The sequence below is a fragment of the Antechinus flavipes genome, chromosome 4 (assembly GCF_016432865.1).
Source record: "Antechinus flavipes isolate AdamAnt ecotype Samford, QLD, Australia chromosome 4, AdamAnt_v2, whole genome shotgun sequence".
Lineage (NCBI taxonomy): Eukaryota > Metazoa > Chordata > Mammalia > Dasyuromorphia > Dasyuridae > Antechinus > Antechinus flavipes.
This window is the reverse complement of record NC_067401.1, coordinates 482,284,988-482,305,190: the sequence shown is the minus strand read 5'-3', so window position 1 is coordinate 482,305,190 and position 20,203 is coordinate 482,284,988. Positions and strand designations below refer to the sequence as shown.

The window sequence follows — 20,203 nt, the reverse complement described above, 5'->3', positions numbered from 1 at the left end:
GAGAATTGAGCCCTTCCAGTACGGACTGCACCTTCGCTCTTGGCTCCCTAGTTGAGGTGAGCAAGGAGAATGCTCATTGTTCCCCAACAGCATTTGTAGGGGGAGAACTCAATGTGTCCATTACTTGGCTCATATTTTTTTTTCTTGCTCAACTCTTGTTCTCATACTAGGGGAGTTCTCCGTACATAATCTCTTCCTAACACACTCTAATCATTCCATTCTTCAACCTACTCATTTCCCTCGACCCATTCTTCTGTCCCACCTTAGCCTGCTAGTGTCTCTCTCCATTCTGATCTATCTCCTATTCAACTGCCAAAATGATTTTCTTAAAGCAAAGGTCTGACCATTTTGCTTCTCTGCTCAATAAACTTCAGGGGTTTCCTGTAACCTTCCTAAACCAGATTCCTCCTGCCTTTTCAGTCTTCATAGACATTACACCCCCTCACCTACTCTTCCATCCAATGATTTTCTTGTTATAATATAAATAAGACATTCCATCTGTTTGCATTAGAAATTTTCTCCAGCTTTCCTCCACATCTAGAATGCTCCTTCTCATTTCTGCCTCTTGATTTGCCTGACTTCCAATACCTCTTGATTATTATCTATTTCTTATTTATTTTGCAATTCTGGGTTTGTTGGTGCATCAAGCTCTTGAGTTGGCTATACAAGCAGATAAGGATTTATAGTTTCAGAATATTCATAATAGATATTTAAGTTCCTCAAGATCAGAGATGTACTCCTTTTTATTTTTTAATCCTCAGGATCTAAAAGAGTACCTAGAACATAGTAGGCCCTTTATAAATGCTTGTTGAATTAATTTGTATTATTTAAGGAGTTTCCAGTTCTCAAAAAAGAATGACTAATAAAACAACCTAATCCTGTGTTGCAAATTCAGAATTCAAACGAACTTTTTAAAGGCTAGATTTTATCAGAAATGAAACTCATTCAAAGAATCATCCATATGGAGGTACAAAAAGTCAAAAATCTCAGGGGAAAATGAAGAAAGGGGGAAGGAAGGGGTCTAAGTCCCAATTCTCAAAACAATTTAGTAATGCTTTAAAAAAATAGATCAATCAGTGGGAGAAATTAAGTACACAAAATAACAGAAGCAAACAAACCTGATAGCCTAGAGTTTGAAAAGCCCTAACACCTGAACTACTGGGGGAAGGACTTAATAATTGTATAAAATTTCTGGGAAAACTGGATAGCAGTTTGGTAGAAATTAGGTTTATCCCAGCACTTTGCTTTATACTAAGCTCCAAATGGATACATGCACTTAATATAGAAAGTCATTTTATAAACACATTAGACAGAAAGAAAAATTTTGCATAAAGCTAATATAACTAAAATTAAAAGGGAAATAACTGGAGAGAGGGGAAATGCTTTTCAGGAGGTTTGTCTGATAAAGATATCATTATCACATTGCTCTCTTTAGAAGTACCACAAATTTATAGACCCTCAGAACTATCTCTGAAAACAGCAGCATGAACAAATCTAAAGTTTGGTACAATGCCTCCCCACCTCTAAGTGAACAGAACCTAATTTTAACATAAAGTTCAAAAACAAACAATATAAGCAAACAGCAACAACAAACTGGACCATTAAAAAAAACTACTTCAGCGGCAGAGGAGATCAAGACACAAACTCAGAAGACAATAATGTAAAAACAAAAGCTACAAGCAAAACCTGAAAGAAAAATGCTAATTGGACCTACATACAACAAGAATTCCTGGAAGAGTTAAAGAAAAAAATAATAGCAGTAGTGGAAAATGGAGAAAGAAATGAGAGAGATGCAAGAAAACCATGAAAAGACAATTAATAGTCAAATAATTGGTCAAAGAGGCACAAAAATTCATTGCTAAAAAGAATATCTTAAAAAGCATTATAGGATAAATGGGAAAAAGTACAAAAGTTCACTGAAGAAACTAATTTCTTAGAAAAAGATTTGCTGATTAGGTTAATATTGGTTGTAGTCATAGATTTTTTTCCTTCTAGAATATATTCTAAACTCTCTCCTCTTTTAATATGGTAGTTGCTAAATTTTGTGTGATTCCTACAGCTTCTGTGATATTTGAATTGTTTCTTTCTATCTGCTTACAATATTTTCTCCTTGATGTGCTCTAGAATTTGGCCATAATATTCCTGGGATTTTTCATTTTGGGATCTCTTTTAGGAGGATATCGGAGGATTCTTTCTATTTCTATTTTACCCTGTTTCTAGAATATCAGAGCAGTTTTATGTCATAATTTCTTGAATTATATTTGTAACCTCTTTTTTTGATGGTGTTTTTTTTTCTTCTTGTAGTCCAATAATTGTTCAATTATCTCTCCTCTATTTTCCAGTCCATTAATTATTCTGAGATATTTCACATTTTCTTCTACTTTTAAAATTCTTTTGACTTTGCTTCATTGTTTCTTGATGTCTGATGGAGTCGTTTCTAAAGAATTATTTCCCTGGCTTTAAAATCCTGTCTCGGCTCCTAACTCTGAGTAATCTTAGGCAAAGTCATTTAAACCTCCTTGATCCTTAATTCTCTCCCGTAAATGAGGGAGTTTGGGATCACGAATCTCTTAAATCATACTGGCTTTAAAAGCCTGCAGTGAGGAGCTATGAAGATCATATTGATAAAAGACTCTTGGCAACATAATTCTTAGAGGACCAAGCACACATCCTTCCCCTACCCACTAAGAAGGCAAGGAACATGATATCAACTACACATGTGAAATCATTTCAAAACCAAGTCCTCCTGAACCATGTGGCCCCCTGGATTTTAGTACCCTGTAAATATTTTGCTTTTTTTTTTTTTTAATAAACTAGGTTCCAATTACCTCTCCAAATCCTCCATCGTTTTAAATTTTCAATTGCTCTAGAACTGTAATTTTATTGGGTAGGGAAATCTCTCTGCTCTTCTCCAAGTGGAAGCTCCCCTGGAAAATGAAGTGATTCCTAAAGGATCTTTTCTAGATCTGGAAAAGACCATTGAAATCTTGTTCAAACCCCTCATTTACAGATGAGGAAACTGAGGCACAAAGAGAGGAAATGGTTTACCTCGAATATAGATAGATAGATCTATCCATCCATACATATATAGATGGATGGATGGATGGATGGATACACACATATGTCTATATCTCCCATACGCTTCCCAAAAGTTCCAGTTTAGAAAAAGCAAGTGATTGAGATCGTGAGCATGAACATTAAAGAGTCCTTCGGGGCTCCTCCCAAATCTTCAGATAACGAATGTGGCTTAAAAACAAACCAAAATAAAACCGTGTTAGACTAAATGCAGAGCCCAGCCTTAGAAGCCGAACAGTGCGAGTTGGTCCACGGGAAATACTGAGTAATTCTTTTAATTAGGGGTGCAGTTTTTTCCCCTCAGTTGTTCCGTTGTCTTCTCGGGTCTCAAATCAATCAGATGAAATTCACCTTTGGGGCTGGCCTGAATCCTGATCGCTCTGCGCACTCGAGAGGTAATTTGATCGTCGACCGCATAGACCGGCCCAAAGTCAGCTCTGCGACTGAAAGGGCCGAGGCTTCCCAGAGCCCTCTGTGCTTTTTTCCCCTTTTGTGCAGGGCTGAGCTTCACCAACTGGCTAGCTGAAGGTGTTATTAAAAATTTAGAGAAAGAAACAAAGGTGTGCTCTGGCGTCTCCAGTTACTCTTTCTACTGTTACTGCGGCAGACAAAAGGCCTCGAGCCTTCCTCATGAATAATGCGACATGGAATATTCTTGATCCATTTTTAATGGCGTCAAGTAATAACATTAAGATCTTCGCAATCTTCCAATTTCACATGGTGACAGGCCCAGTAACCTGTTCTGATTCTGAACCAAGGGGATTAAGCCATTTCCTCGGGTAAATCGAGACTCTTCTAACATCAGGATCCCTGCCGGGGGAAGGGGAGGGTCGGGAGGAGGAGGTAACCCTATGTAACATATATGGAGGAACGAAAAACGTCCGAATCTTGGCTCTGGAAAGGCAACTGGAAGGACATTTTCCACAGGGAGGGAAGACGTCCGTATTTCAATCAGTTCTACTAAAATCTTTATGGAGCTTCTCTATCCTCATGACTGCAGCAACCATACCTTAGGAAGACTTCTGTGGGGGGAGTTCCCTCATTTTCTCTGGGAACGTCAGGATAGTGATTAACTTCTACAGGGCCGGGGGCACCATTGGCAATGAAGCTCTTGCTAGAGTTATCTATCTCTCCAGGACAACTCGATTCCATCAGCTCATTTTATAAGTTAACAACTTAAGTAGTAGAACTAGAAAATGCTTAAATAATAGAACTAGAAAATGGGATGAGAAGCGACTTAGGATGGATGAATGAGGGGGGGAAATCAGAAAACAACTGGGAGGCAGGGATAGAGGTAGACAAGAAGATGATTAGGTAGCCCATAGTTAAGGATAGTAATTGGAAAATGTAAACTCCTGCAGGGACTGTTCAAGGTTGTCTTTGGATCTTAGCATCTAGTAGGTATTTTAATTAATGCCTGAAGTGAATTCAGCCAAACAGAACCCTGGGTATCTGAGCCCTGAGCTACGATAGGTTTTGTTTTTTTCTGATTGTTTTTATGAAATACCGAAGGATTACTCTTTACCTTGTACACTAGTAGAGCTGCCCACACTCTGGAGGAGATGATTTGCATAAGGATGAGCTTGGAGTCCAGGAATTGGCTAGCCTAATGCAACTTAACCAAAAGTTGGTTAACCTCACTCCCTGCCTTACCCTTCTAAGAGGAACTGTGACTAGTTTGGGATCTAGAAGGGAGCTGAGAAACTAGTTCTACAAGTTCAAATTTAGTTCAACTTGATTTCACAAGTTGGAGAAAGTGACTTGCCTTGATATCAGTCAGTCAGTCAATAAACATTTATTAAGTACCTACTATGTGCCTAGCACCGTTTTAAGCACTAATTGCTGATGACATAATTGATGTCAAAGCCAGGTTTAGAAACCAATCTCCAGATGGACACTCTATATCACTAAAGCTCTTGACTTTAAAGTATTAACAGAGCCTTGGGGCTTCCACAGGAAAGGGCTCAGTTTTGTCCCTGTGAGCAGATGGAAAGTGGCAGGAAATGCCCAGGGCTCGGGGCAAAGAGATAAAACGTCTCCAGTTTAATGGGAAGATGGCTGGGATTATAGAATCTTAGATTTAGAGCTAGAAAGGATTTTGGAGATCAGTTAATCCTGTTTTTATTTTATACATGAAGAAACAGAAGCCAAAGGCAATTTAAGTCATCTGTCCAAGATGATGATGATGATAGCATTTATAAAGGGTTTTAAGGTTTAAAAGTGCTTTCTTTGCATGCTATCTCAGTTGATTTTCAAACTACAGAGATTGGTTCTATTATTTTCCACATTTTACAGATGAAGAAACTAAGTCAGAGAGGTTTAGTGGTCACATTTGACTTCAGGGGCACACAGCTAAATCAGATGAAGACCTGGGTTTTGAACCCAGGCTCAGTGACTCCAAATCTAGCACTCCTTGGGGCTCCATTCTCAATACTTTATTAATTTAAAATTTTACTCTAATAAATATGTATCAATAAACATAATGCACTCCATAACAGCTACAGACAAACCTTGTCAAAGTCATTATTTTCCTCTAAGGTACATGCAAGTGTGTTTAAAGCAGAGTCCACACATGTCTGTAGGTCCAGAGGTTTTAACCAAAACGGGCTTAAGAATTAAAAACAAACAAACAAACAAATAATAACAACAAAGAAAACTAGTTACAAACATGTCTGAAATATTTTTTCAGCTACTTTCCCAAGAGTGTCTTTAGAAAAGCCAGTAGTGCCCTCTGGAACTTCTTTCAGTCACTGCCCCCCTCTCTCAGGGCATGGCAATGGTCGTGGCCAATCCTGTCCTTTATCACAAGATCATTTGAGAGCCAGGATTTTGTACCGCTCAGCTTGACACCCTCCACGATGCCGTGGTTCAAATACAGGGGGTACTTAGTAGATATCTGCTCAGGAGATGACCTTCTAGTAGTAAGACACTGTTCTGTTCTTCAGCTTATGTTGGCAAACCCTTAATCCATTGTTTTCCCAAAGGAAAACATTCAAACTTCTTTTGGATAAATGTCATATTCTCTTTCCTTTCTCCTGCCTAACCTGGCACAGGTATACTTGGTAAAGCTTATGGTTTTGTGAGTCACAGTAGGAATCATTTCCACGTCTTAATAAGTCTGCAAGTGCACAGTCAGTCTAGATAGCTTAATGGCCTTACAATGACATAGGGTTCTCCAAAAACTCCAAGGAAGAAAAAATAGCAATAAAGCCCCTCTCTTTCACCTTTCCTTTAAAACCACTAAAAAAATTCTGATTTATGATCTTGGTATCCTTCGAGTGCTCAAATTGTTAGTTACATGGTCAGGAGAAAGGTGGAAGAAAGGGCTCAGATTCTAGCTGGAGGACTTCTTAGTTTGGTGGAAGGGCCAAGTTGCATATGGAATAAGCAGAGGTGGCTGAAGCCATCTGATCTCAGCTTGGGTCTGAAGATTCAGGAATACAAACTTGTCCAGTATTTCCAAGATACACCAAGTCCTTTAACTTCCACTTTGGGTTGAAATCTATTTTTTTAAGCTGCTGCTATTCCTTCTGGAGACTTGAGAGAAGTAAGAAGTCATTACATCTCCAATTCACAAGAAAAATAGAGGTGGAGGGGTAGAAATGGGATCCAGGAACCTGAGGGTGAATGAGACAGAAAAAGCAGGGTCCCGATAGTGTTGACTGATGCTTCAGCATCCTGGCTTGGACTCATTTCAGCCCATGCTGTGTCTCCCTGTGCCTCCGGAGATCCACCTTTCGCTGGAAGCCTTTCCCACACAGGTCACACCCAAAGGGCTTAAAGCCAGTGTGCTTTCGGCTGTGAGTGATGAGATTAGAGCTCTGGCTGAACGCTTTGCCACACACCTGGCATTTGTGGGGCTTCTCACCTGTAAAGATGCGGAGAGTGGGAATCATGAGGTGTGTGAGTAGGAAGGAAAAAATATCTGTTAGATAAATCACCTGTCTTTGAAAAAGTCTGGCGAGGGAGGAGCTAAATGGTGCAGTGGATAGAGCCCTGATCCTGGAGTCAGGAAGACCTGAATTCAAATCTGATCTTAGACACTTCACGTGCTAGCTGTGTGACCCTAAACAAGTCACTAAGCTCAAATGCCTTGGGGAAAAAAAGAGAAAAGAAAATGTCTGGAGGAATCTGCTCTGGCCCAGACAACAGCCAGCTTCTCCACAGACCCATGGCTTAGGCCAGAAGATCACAGCAAAAGGATCCTTGAATGATGGCAGTCAGTATTTAGGAAATTTGAGGCCATCTGAGTTTAGGTATCAACAGTTATCTTGCTGGGCAAAGCCCAGTGGAGCCCCTGACTCCAAATCTAGCACTCTTTGGGCTTCCACACTTCAAATCCTGTCCCTGATGCTTAACATGTATGTGTCTATGAGAAAATCATTCCACCTTTCTAAAACTCTGGAGTGTGGGGTGGGAGGGGGGAGGAGGGAGAAAATCCTCACAGGGTCGTTGAAGATTAAACGAGAAAATATGCACAAAGTATTTTTGTAAATTTTCAAAAGAAGTCACAGGATAATCTTTTCTGGAAGGAGGCTTGAGTTTCACCATATCATCACAATGTCACATATGATCACATTGTTGACATTTTCCATTGGCCCCTGTCCTAAGTGGGATGCTCCAAACCCAGACTTCAAATAGGTTCTTACAGTAAGGGAAATGAGCAAAAGGTCTGATTTCTAGCGCAGCAAGTAGATCCCACTCTCAAAGAGAGCTAAATAATTAAATAGATAGATATACGAACTGAGAGGACTCACTGTTTCTCATTCAATTATTACTCTGGTTACTTTGAATGCTCTAGGAAAATTTTCAAATGAGCAAGGGGGCGTTGTTAGGCAAAGAAAGAGATTAAGTGATGGTCCAGATCGATGACAATATTCTTTCTTTTTAGTCTCTAGCTCCCCAGTGTCTAGCATGGTGTTTGACAAAAGGATAAACTGGAACCAATAAATATGGAATTAAAAGGAAGGAATAATTACTAGCATTTATAGGTAACACTTTAAGTTCTGCAAAGTGCCTTATAAATATCTCTTGAGCTTCCCAACAACTCTGAGAGGTAAATGCTGTTATCATGCCTATTTTACAGATAAGAAAACTGAGACTGAGACAGGTTAAATGACTAGCCCCATAGGAAGAGTCAGTGGCTATTTTCTTGAGTGACAGCACTCTATCATTGTGCTATCTCACTATCTCAGAGTGCTAATTTAAAAATTTGGCCAACAGTTTTTTGCTGCAAAATATTCTTTCATCTACTTTCCCCATCCATTCCCTTTGCTCTTATGAGAACAGTCATGTCTCTCTCTGTGTGTGTGTGTGTGTGTGTGTGTGTGTGTGTGTGTGTATCTCTGTCTCTGTCTCTCTGTCTGTATGTCTCTCTCTCCCTTCTGAGAGAGGTAAAAGGATTCTTTAGAAACTGGCACATTCTCATCGTAATTTGTTAATTAAGTAACAAGCAAACAAAAGATCCTCTGGCTTTTCCTCTACCAGGAATGAGCTCTTGAATTATTTAGTGAATGGGCAAATGCCAGAGATTTCTAAACACATTTTTCCATCCATTACTTTAGTCAAAGCCTGCCCTAGACAAAATTTGCAGCCCATGAGGTGTCTTCTCAAGGACTTCTGTACTCCCTTCTGTACCTTTTTTCCCCTTTCGATATTTCTGCTCCAGGCACCTGATGCTTTCATGTTCTTCCTAAGTTGCCAGTAATTCTCCATTCACTGTATTATCCTAAGCATCAGACTTACAGATTCAGAACCTTGGATCAGAAGAGAATCCCCAGTCCAAGTCCCTTATTTTCCAGGTCAGACAGCTGAAGACCCCAGAAAGAGGACTTGTCTAATGATTTACTAATGCATGGTAGAGATAAGCTTGGAATCTACATCTCTTGCAAGAAGTTTGGAGGTGGTTTTTTTTTTTTTTAATTTGTTAATTTTTGTTTTTTATTTTTTTGGATAACCAAAGGGGTTTCAAAGTTGCTCCTTCTCTTTACTTTTTACACTTCATCTGGCTTTACAAATTCCTTTTGTGTGTGTCCTTTTGTGCGAGAGGATGGTGAGAACTGGAGAGAGAGAAGAAAGACTGATTTAACAGGCACCATTGTACCAGTGTTCAAAGAAAAAGCCACAAATCAGGTCACCTGATTGGTTGGTGGCCACCTCAGGTGTGATTTAAAGAACCCTAGTAAGTCTCCCAGCCCCAAACTGCCTCCCCTGCAGTGCATAAAATCTCCATATTATTCATCCTTGGCAGTTAAGGCATTGAAATCTTCCCAGCCAAAATAAAAATGTTATCTGGGAGGCTAAAGCATTATCCAATCATCACTCCTTTAAACCCATTAGATTAGATAACTTGAGTTCTGTTCACTGAAGGAAGGGGCCATAGGACAGGTAAGTTTTGAGAAAAGACCAAGCTCTCAAGAAACAGACACAAATAATAGGAAGCCAGATGGTTGTTATTTATTAGAAGTGACCCCACTGAGGCAAAGTGGAAGCTCTATAAATGTCCAGACCCCAGACTGGCGGCAGCAATTGGGGGCAGGGTGGGGAGGTAGAGCAAGAATAGGTCTATTCTTCCTGGGGATGGAGACACTACAACATAACAAGACTAGAATTTGTACTCTATCCTCATTTCTAAATAAACTGGTGACAGATGCAGTTAGAGGGACTGACTTGGGCATCTATTATTCATTTTCTCTCCAGTCTCCTTGTCCAGGTGGTTTTCTCTAAACCTATCTAATGTGAGTACTTCTGCCCTGCAAAGCCGGGGACACATGGAGAGCAGTTGGAATATAGAGAAAGAGAAGGATATACAGGTCCTAAGGGTAGGAAAAGGAGAATGGCTGAAGAGGAGAGTGTACGTGTAGATGGACACAAGAAAAAAAGGGAGAGGGGGAGCTGGGCTGTTTGGGTTGAGGGAGCCCAGATGTTTACCTGTATGGATAAAGGTGTGTTTCTTCATGTCCGATTTTTGATGGAACCTCTTCCCACAATACTGACAAGGGTAGGGCCGGGTGTCTGAGTGGATGAGCAGGTGAGTGGAGAGGGTGGAGGATCTCTTGAAGCTTTTACCACAAATCTTACAATCAAAACTTCGTTCCTGCAGAGAAAGGACCAGGTGTCATCTTAGGTACCACCTCCTCCACTAAGCCTTTCTCATCCTCCCCTTCACCAGATCACTAATAATAGATATCTTGAAATTACTTTATTACTTCTTATCTGTATCCCTGTTGTACTCCCGTTGCCCAGGAGACTGCTAGCTGCTGGGAGCACAAAATTCATTCAGGTTGCTTGAGATCAGGGACTATTTTCATCATCTCAAATCCCTAGCACAGTGCCCACCACCCACATAAAAGCACTTAATAAATATTTCTTAAATTGGACTGTTGAATTGTTATGAATCATTATAAAGTAAGCCCAAGCTGATAACAATGAAAATAGCTGACACCCTCAATACACAAAAACATCTCCTATATTTCATTCTTCCCCCACAGGCCACAAGTTTCCCTCCCTTGCTGCCCACCCCATTTTCTTTGTCCAATATGACCATTCTTTTCCATCCCCCCCCCCACTTTTCTCTTTCCCTATGAGACTTTTTTCCCTACAAAAACACTTCACACTTTGTGAAGCACTCTGAACACAAAATCTCCCCACCTCAATTTTTATCACCCATTTACACACACACCCCCTCCTTCTCCAGCAGACTTTTCAAAGTTTCCCAACTCTTAGTCAGTTAAGACTCTTGATGGTACAGTGGAAAGAATGCACACCTCTGAGCCCAGAGGTTCCTTCCTCAATTTCCTGCTCTGACACTAACTTGGGCAAGTCATTAAACTTATGGGGCCTCCATTTCTTTACAGAAAAAAATGAAGGGGTTAGACTTAAAATCCCTTTTGGCTGTAGATGTCACTGAATGTCCTTTAAACATCCACCAAAGATGACAGAGGCATTTGTTTGTTTGAATGATCTTTTCCCACACACTGGGAAGTCTTTTCTAACTAAATGCCTATCAAAATCAGGATAATCAAGCACCCACTCAGAGCCTTTACTGGGCAGATTTTTGACAGAGAGCTGGATGCTTCCCTTTCTCATCCATAAGAGGGATGGGGGGAATCCCCCCCCCAAAAAAAAGAAAAGAGGGATGAGGGCCAGGGGCACTAAACTGGATCATTTGGAAGAAAGGAAAGAGATAAGAAGCAGGGCCAGAGTAAAGAAAAACAACGTGATAAGCAGGATTTGAAGCCTTTTTAGGGGAAGGATAGAATGGGAAGGAGAACGGGGTAGAGTGGGGGAACATGTGGTTTCTTTGACGTAGGAAACTTTCTCTAGCAAGTCACCTGCTAGGGAGCTCTTTATTTGAGAAGTCGTGCCCGGGGGCATTGGAAAGTTAACTGACTTGTCTAGAGTCATACAGCCAATAAATGCCAGAGGTGGCTAGTTAGGAAAATATTGCCCTGCTGCAGAAAACTAGGAGGGAAACGGTTCTTCCAGGATGCTGGGGACGGGTTGAGCCCCTAGAACCAGGCTGGGAAGGCTCGAACTCGATTTCTTAAAGAGTGATTTGGCCGAGTCATTACTTCAAGGTAACTTCCAGCCCTTCTCCCGTCTGGCTGCGAGGCCACTAATGGCCGCTGCGGGAGCTCGGGCGCTTACCTGCGAATGCACCGCTTTATGCTGCTCCAGGCTGACCGCGTGCCCGAACGTCTTCCCGCACATTTCGCACGCAAAGGGTCTCGTGCCACTGTGGGACCTGCGCACATGCACCTCGAGGCCGTGGGGAGTGGAGAACACCTAGGGCGCAAGAGGGGCGGGGACGGGGAAGAAACACACTGAGAGGAGGGACGGAGGGGAGGAGCTCTGGGAGCTAGGGGGGCGGAGGGACTTCAGGGCACAGAAAAGGCTGGGACTGGCCCGCGGTCGGCCCGCCAAAGGAACTGACCCGACCGGAGGGCAGGGCAGGGGAGGACCCGGTGGCCGGCTGGCCCCCCCGCTCACCTTGCTGCACTTGATACACTTATAGGAGCCGTTGTTAAGCAAGAGGCGGGTGCAGAGCAGCTCGGACTCCACCTTGATGCCCGAGCCCTTGTCCGGATAGAGTCCGCCCGCTGCCGACGGTCGCTCGTATAGGCGGGCCGCCGCCGCCGCCACCGCAGCAGGACCAAAGTCCCTATAGAGGCCCAGGGCGGAGCCGCCGCTGCCCCCGCCGCCGCTGCCCTCCGAGGCCCCGCCGCCACAGCCCCGTTCCGGGCCGTAGAGGGCGGCCGCAGCGCCCGGCTCTGGGTTCCGTTCGCCAAAGAGGCCCAGGCCGGCGCCCCGCTCCAGGGCATGGCAAGGCCGGTAGCTCTGTACCAGATGCCGCAGGGCGGCATCGGAGCCCGCCAGGCTGTTCCACGTGTAGGGCTTGAAGGGCACCGGGAAAGGCTGGGCTTCGTCCAGGGAGGGGCACACGGACTTCTCGGAAGCTGTGGAAACAGCAGGGACACGAGGGCACGGTCACAACCGCTCCCAGCCCCGGGGCGCGGGATCTATCCTAACGCTTTACGCAAACAACCAAAAACAGTCCCTCCAATCCTCCCAGCCTCGAAACGCTCCACTCGCCCCAGTTCTTATTTTTCTCGGGACAGTCCTTTTTAAAAAAGATCCAATTAGCGTGGACCAGGGTGCACAGGCCCACCCAAAGCCCGGGGCTTGGAGTTCCCTGCCCCGACAATTCTCTTTTCTGACACACGTGAGGCAGAGTTGGGACCTCAACTGGGAACTGCTGAATTGACCCTGACACGGCACCGTGCGATTTCTGACTAAAAGTCTCTCCTACCGAAAATTCAGCCTCTGGACAGCGCTCGCCTACCCTTCGGGGGAGGGCAGGGGCAGACCTCGTCCAAGCTGACTCCTCCTCCTCTCCCCCTGGGTGGCTGGGGAAGTGCCGGAGTTAGCAGGACTGGAGGGAAAGAGGGGGCCCTCAAAATGCCGCAGAGGTGCATTTAGCAGGAGAAACAAGAAACTGGCTTTATCCTTCGGAAAGTTGAAAAGTGCCAAACTACGGGCAAGAAGAGGTAAGGGGAGGACTTGAGCGGGGACAGTTTTTGAGGCGAAACCCTTCGGAAACTAGATCGGAGCAGAAAAAATACCCAGGGCAGCACTGCAGAATTTACACACTCCAAGTCCCACCTGATCGGATTTCCCGAAGCTCTAAAAGCGGCTGCCTACATACTCACAGATTTTGCTCAAACTGATAATTTTACACAAAAGCTGCAAGTATATTATGCGTGCACACACACACCCGCCCCCCGTTGGACGATAGTCCAATCAGTGTCGCTTTATTTAGTAGGATCTGTCCAGTGTTTATTTAGAAAATGTTCTAGGGGAGGTTTAGAAGATGTTTGCACCTTCAAGAGCGAATACGCAGTATGCCCAAGATAAATCCGGAGAACTTGTATTCATAGAAAGCCTAACATTTTGTTTCTAGCAAAATCATAATAATAACACTGGGAAAAATTGTGCACTTTTGAAAAACTAGGAACAAATTTCAAAGTCCCTATTAAAAAAAACTATACTTCTGAGATGACAGAATGGGAAAAGTATTAGAACCTCAAGCAGGAGATATGAGTTCCGGGCTTAGCCGTGCCTCTGACTGTAGCCTAGAATAGTTACTTTCTCTCTCAGATTCTTTGTTTCCTTATCTGTAAAGTAAGGATTCGGCTGGAGGACTTTTAGAGTCCTTTTCAGCTCAGCTCCAGGATTCTGAGTTTCTGGGCTAAAAATCTAGCTTAGCTGCAGGCTCTAATTTTTCCAATTCGAGGATACAGAAGGAGCCAGCCTGCCCAGCCAACCAAACTCTCAGTTTATCCATCCTCAGCTCCTCCTCTCCTTATACCTTATCTATGCAGTTACTTCGTTTCTACAAAACTCATCGCATTCAGATCCACGCAACCAAAGAGACCTTGACTTTCTGGCTAAGTCTCAATTCTGGTTCCCTAAGTAAACAACAAAACGAAAAACTGGGAGTTAGGAATTCTTTGCAGTCTTCCCCAGGCTCCTTGGTTCTAGAAAAGGGAGAGAGTTTAAATGGGAGTGAGCCTAAAAGAACCAGTCGGGATATGGACATCTCCCTATCCCAATGCCCTCTAGGTCAAAGAGCAAATCTCAGATTAGATAAGAGATCTGGCCAGACGTTGGTGGGGTAGCGAAAGCCAGGCTGTTAAAGCCAGGAGGGATACTGGTTTGCAGAAACACCTTTTCCCTTTAGTCCCCATTTCTGTAGGAAGTCTTCCTATGCTTTGTAGTAGTTTAGGTATAAACCATTTTTAAAATACAAGCCGCTAAATCCAGTTCCCCACTCCTCTTTTCGGTGATTCTCCCCGCCACAGACACACAAGCACACTCACAGTCCCACCCGCAGCAGGGTCTTCCTCCCTCTCCTTGCCCACTTCAGATAAGTCCGTTGGGAGATGCCCACTTTTCTGAAACATTCTGAGTTAGGAAAAACACCCCCGGCCAAGCCTGCCTCTGCCCTTTCACCCCGAGTTGAACCCGTAAGGCATCCCCAGCAGCAGCGACCTCCACCCTTCCTGTCACCGCGAGTCTTGCCCTTCGTGGGGACAAAGCAATCGGGCTCTCGGCCCTCCGATTCTAAAGAATCATGATCGAAAATTCAACTTAAAGAGGAAAAAGGAGGGATTCTTCATACATACAAACTATCCCATCAACAAGAAAACCCTAACGCTCTTTCTGGGGGGAAATGCACCAGAACAATTCCGAGCCCTTGCTCCTACTATCTGTCACTTAGGCAGAAATTTCCCGGATCTTAATCCTGCTGCCTGCCTAAAGTGGCCAGAATTCAACTCAAACTCGCGCTCAGAGGTCCCCCCCCATGCCAACCTGCCCCAAATTTGCCCATCTCCTTTGCCTGCCGAGGCACGGCTCTGGGTACCTGGAGATGCGGAAGGCGATGGAGGCCTCCAGAAATCCTCGAACTCCGAGCTCCTATCGCAGACGCTGCCCTCACAGCTGGCTGGAGACACTGAGACGGCGTCTGGAGCCTCAGTCAGTTGGGACTCTGGAGAGATAGGTGCTTGGGGCTCAGGCTCAGAAGGGCCGGGACTCGAGTCCCCCGGCATCTTGCTGTCTGCCTCGGGAGAAGAGAGAGACAGAGATGGTTCAGTTCAGGCTTAGACCCTTGCCAGTCAGGATGTGGAGGACAGGGGCCCCTTCAGGAACTCCCGGAGAGTTCGAGAGTTAGGGAGCCTGGTGCAATGACCAGGAAACAGCCGGTTGGAGACAGATTTCTGTCTCGACTCCCGGGAAAAGGACAGGTTTGGTTTTTTTTTTTCCTCTCAAGGGTCAGTAGACGTGAATGGACAGTGAATGGGACAGTGCCCACCGAGCTTAAGGGGGTGGGAGAGGTGGATGATTCCTAAATTGAATCTTTAAAACAACAAAATAATAATAATAACAGCAATAGGAGTGACAGAAGGAACTGGGGGAAACCCAAGGGGAGGAGAATGAGGCCTGAGAAGGGAAAAGGAAAGAGCCCCCGTTCTGCTCCGTTTGTGTCCAAGATGAGGAAGAAGGTAGCGGAGCTGGGGCGGCTTGGAGAAAGCAGAAGGGGCTCCGGGTGGGAGGCCCGGGAGGGAGGCCACCCGTTAACCAAATGCGCTCGGCCTCCGGGCGGCGAGTCCCTCGGGGTCCGTCCGCCGCCTCGGGCCGCACCTGCACAGATCCGCGCCAGCACATTCTCCAAGCCGAGCTCGTAGTCCTGGTCCTGGGAGCGCGGCTGGTGGTAGCTGTGAGCCTTCTTGCTCTTCACGAGGAAAGACCGAGGCATCGTCCCTCTGCCGTTATCCCTGCCGCCCCTGCTCCTCCAGCCGCAGGCGGGTCTCCGTTCCTCTCCGCGGGTTCCGCGGGCACCACGTTCACTGCGGGGTCACACCTGCTCGGCTTCCAAGCTGCCCCCTCGGACGAGACCTGCTCCGGGAGACATGGGTCGAAGCGTGAGTTGAGAGATCTGAGGCTGGGAGGGGACTGAGCGCCGCGAGAGGGGAAGATGCCTGGCGGGGGGCGGGGGGGATGGGGAGTGAGAGGCCGGGGGAATGGGGCCCGGGTCAGGGAGGGGCCGCCGCGGGGAGGAGCCTCAGCCTCCGTGGCGCTGCTCCGCTCACCAGGTGGCACTCAGACAGGTGGCTAGAGCCGCCGGCTGCCTCCGCAGACACAGACCCAAATCATAAAATAAAGGGCCTCGAAGCCAAGGGGCCTCTCCTTAGGCCGGCTCAGCCTCTCTCCCCTCCACCCCCCAGCTGGTCTCTCCTTCCCTGTTTCCACACACTACAGTTTATCTGTCCCCCGCCTTCGGGACTCCTCCCCTTCCCCTCAAACCTCGCTGGGGAAATCAAACCCGCCTGGAGGGCCAAGAGTGAGACAGTCTCGATTCACCCGGTTACCCGAACTCGGTCACTCAATCCCTGGCCGGTATCTGTCATCTGGAAGGGGGGAGGGGAGAAGGGAGGGGCCCCGGAGGGTAACTGAGATGCTAACCTACTGTGCAAGGGGCTAGCTGGGAAGCCAAGGGCCCGCCCCGAGCCAGGGTCCCGTCTGCAAAGGAGGACAAGCTCAGATAAACAGAGACAAAGACGGAGGGACAAGGGGACAGGCAGATACACACCGAGGGCAGAAATCAAATGTCTAAGTGAAATCACATACACACATCTAGCCCATGGAGAGTGATTAGCTCTGGAAATGGCGGCTGAGTGACTCAAAGATACAATACCAAGGAGCTGGGAGGGGAGGGAGGAAGAAGAGGGGGCGCTGAAGTAAACAAGAGACCTGACCTCAGAAATGCTCAATCCCTGGCTTTTACCTGTAAGAAAACGACATTTTCCGTTCCCGTAGTTTAAAAATATATTTTTAAAATAAAAGTTGTTCGATGCTGGGAGAGACCTTAGAGACCCAGCCCCCGGACTCCAGAAACGCTCCGACTCTAGGATCAGGTTCGAAGCCCAACCCAGGGAGAACGGAAAGTTATTGGGACGTGCTCATCAGCAAAGAAATTCGAGCTCCCGGGAGGCTGTGGCCGCTACCTCAGGTGGAGGAGGGCCGCGGGAGGGAGGGGCCTTGGGGCAGCTCTGGGCCGCTGCAGGCTGCTTACGCATGCTGCTGCCCGGAGGGGAGCTCGAAGGCCGACTCTCATCTCCCCAATCACTACACCTTGCCCTGTCTCCGCAGTGCAGCTGGGGGAGGTAAAGAGTAGCCTCTTGGAGAGGGGAGAGGGCAGAGAGAGCTCCTCTACCTTCCTCCTCTAGGGCGGAACAGGCGAGGTCTCTTTAAAACAAATCTGACTAGTGTTCACCTCCACATTACCCGAGGGGGCACCCAGCCCGAGGAAGGTCCAGATTTAGAATTAGGACAAGAAAGAGAAGGGAAGAAAAGAGAAGCCGCTACATCCAAGAAGAGGGGTGCTCCTCCGAACTGGGGGCAGGAGGACCCTTTCCGGTCTCCTCAGGGTGGTGTTTATCCTTTCCACTGCAGTCAACATGTTTTAAACAATACTAACCCTCTCAGCCTAGGCTCCAGAAATGGCCTACGTCCTCCAGGGCAGAGCACACACTGTAAATTTCGAGCGTTAATCTGAGCAGGAAAATCGAATTTCTCTCCCCTCAGAGCCCTTATCCCCTCCCCTCTCCATTCTATCCTGCTACCTCGGTGCACTGGCTTTAGCAAAAAAATACAACCAGGAGGAGAAGGAGGGATGGGAGAAAGAAAAAAAACTCCTTTCTAAGATTATAAGCGTATTGTTCAGAGAGATGCTTTCTCACTGAGAAAGTCAGTCTGTCTCTGTCTTTGTGTGTGTGTGTGTGTCTGTCTGTCTGTCTGTCTCTCTCTCTCTCTCTCTCACACACACACACACACACACACACACACACACACACACACAACCTATTCCTGCACTGGTTGGGGATCAAGTCTCTTCCCAGGAATCCTTCCCGAAAGACACCACTTCTCCCTCTGCTTTCCTTCCTCGAAGCAATGGACCCTCCAGAAAGAAGGAGCGGAGCAATTCCATTCACCTAGCTTGTTAAGTGACAGACCCTGGAGACGCAAAGGCAAAAATGAAAGTCTCTGCGCTGGAGAACTGCCATCCGACTGCGTACCCACAAACGACTCCACGCTAGCCGACTTCAACAACACAAATTAAAATCAAAGAAGGATGAAAAGCCAACGGAAGGTGTCTTTGAGTAGCAGTCACCCTCTGGCGGAGGGCTAGACCAGGAATCCCACAGTATTGCTTCACCTGCCCTTCAGAGCATCCTTAAGGAGGTGCAGGGCGTGCTCGGAAGGTGGAGAGATTTCAGGAAGCCTGATGGAGGCCTTCGTCCCTTCCGCTCCCAAAGCCTGGCCTCTAGATTCTGGAGCTGGGTTTTCTGAGCTACCCTGGAGATTCTTTCAAGAAAAGTCGTTCCTGTCTTAGGGGCAACCTCCCAAAGCCAGGCCAGCCCCTCAAATAGCCTGTCTCTGCCTTGCCTTCCCACCGGCACTCGTCCCTCTCTCTTTCCCCGTGCCTCGTCGGCGCCCGGCCAAGGCCACAGATACAACTCGTGGGAAGGCGGCCTTCAGGGTGCAGCTGGCGTCCCTGGGGGGCGGGGAAGGGCAAGGACTCAGCCTGGGACTCGGGTCTCCCCGAACAAGGCTCTAAAAGAGCCCCATACAGACTCCACAGTTCTTCTTGCAGACCCTCAGTGGCCAAGTTTTCGTTCACCTCCAAGAGGCGGGAGCCCACCCTGCCCTGGGAACCTGGGAGTCGGAGGGGATGAAGGGGCGGCTCCTTTTCCTTAGGTGGGTCTCCTCCAGTTGTTTCCTTCCCTTTACCCCTCCCCACACACACCCCATTTCTAAACCGACCAGTATCCTGCCCCCGCTCTCCCAATACCTCCCCCTTCTTCCATCTAGGAAGAAAGGGGCAGAGAAAGGGGTGTGGCGGCCCTAGGCAGGAGAGGGCCCTGGGTTCCCCCAAAAAGTCTCGGGTAGAAGAGCCTGCAGCTGGACGCTTTGAGACACACGGAGCTTTGGTGCCGGCGTGCTAGCGGCTGGGTACACGCTAACTCCCCTCTGCCCCGAGGTCAGGGCATGGAGAGAGCAGCTCCCACTTAGGCACCCGACGGATACAGTGATAGGGCGCTCTCCCAGGCACACGCAGTCCGGCCGGACCCCTTCTCTCCCTTCCTCGATCTCCCCCACGCCACTGCCACCACCCCGGGGCCCCAGCTGGAAGCGCCGAGAGATGGGAAGGGAGACGCTTACCATGCGCGGGTCCGCACTGGGGCGCCGCTGCTCTCTTCAGCCCCTTTTCAAACTGAGTCTTGCTTTCTGGAAGACCGCGCGCTCTTTAGCTGTTTTTTTTTTTTCTTTCAAAACTCCTTCCGAGCTCAGCCCCCAAAACCACAAACTTCACTTCCTGAGCGTTAGGGAGCACAGCTAGCATAGACCGCTCTGAGTTGATAGCCGCCGCGCCCCCCACCCCCCTGCCCCGGTCAGACTTGCAGTCACTCCTCACTGCCCCCCCCAGACCAAAGCCCCTGGAGTCGGACTTGCCCCCCCCCTCAATTCATTTGATCTCGGGGCCACCAGGGTGCCGGAGCGCAGGCTCGGGGCAAGGTGCGGAGGCCAGGTTGGGGAGGCCTGGGTCTCTCCTCCCACTTTCCTCCCTCTTGGCTTTTTGCCCTTGACTGGCTGGCTGGGGGGGCGGAGGGGGAGAATGGGTTAACACTGGGCTCTGAAAAAGACACGAAAGAAACTGAACTATTCTTGGCCCCGAGCGCGACTTCCGAAGCGAGAACAAGTTACAGATTCAGGACACAGATTGACTCAGGCGGCGCAGGAGGAGGAGGAGGAGGGAGGAGGAAGGGGAAGAGCAAGGACTCGGGGAGTCGCACCTTGGAAATCGCACCCCCTCTCCCTCCTCTGATGGCTTCGGTCCCCTCAGTGACGCCGGCCCGCTCCAGCCAGCACGCACTGGTGCTGCCCCCCCGGCAGCAGTGCCCAACCCTACCTCCTGCCCCCGAGTTCGGGATCTGAACCCCTCTTAGGCTGAAATCCACCTCCTTCATCTAGGTTCCAGGGGGCTCTCCGGGCCTGCAACCCC

General features: G+C 47.3%; 1 protein-coding gene across 2 annotated transcripts; it reads right to left on the bottom strand.

The window, feature by feature from the left end:
- Positions 1–5,179: 5,179 nt before the first annotated feature.
- On the bottom strand, positions 5,180–19,597 carry GFI1 (growth factor independent 1 transcriptional repressor). Of its 2 annotated transcripts, XM_051999994.1 has the most exons (7): positions 19,363–19,592; positions 15,781–16,035; positions 15,002–15,196; positions 12,067–12,533; positions 11,725–11,862; positions 10,006–10,171; positions 5,180–6,943 (listed from the first exon to the last, which is right to left on the bottom strand). In XM_051999994.1, the coding sequence occupies exons 2-7, from the start codon at positions 15,893–15,895 to the stop codon at positions 6,765–6,767; spliced, it is 1,260 nt and encodes a 419-aa protein (XP_051855954.1). In that variant the 5' UTR covers positions 15,896–16,035; positions 19,363–19,592; the 3' UTR covers positions 5,180–6,764. The 2 variants fall into 2 exon arrangements, with proteins under 2 accessions (XP_051855954.1, XP_051855952.1); XM_051999992.1 differs by lacking the exon at positions 5,180–6,943 and having other exon boundaries at positions 8,394–10,171; positions 19,363–19,597.
- Positions 19,598–20,203: the final 606 nt, after the last annotated feature.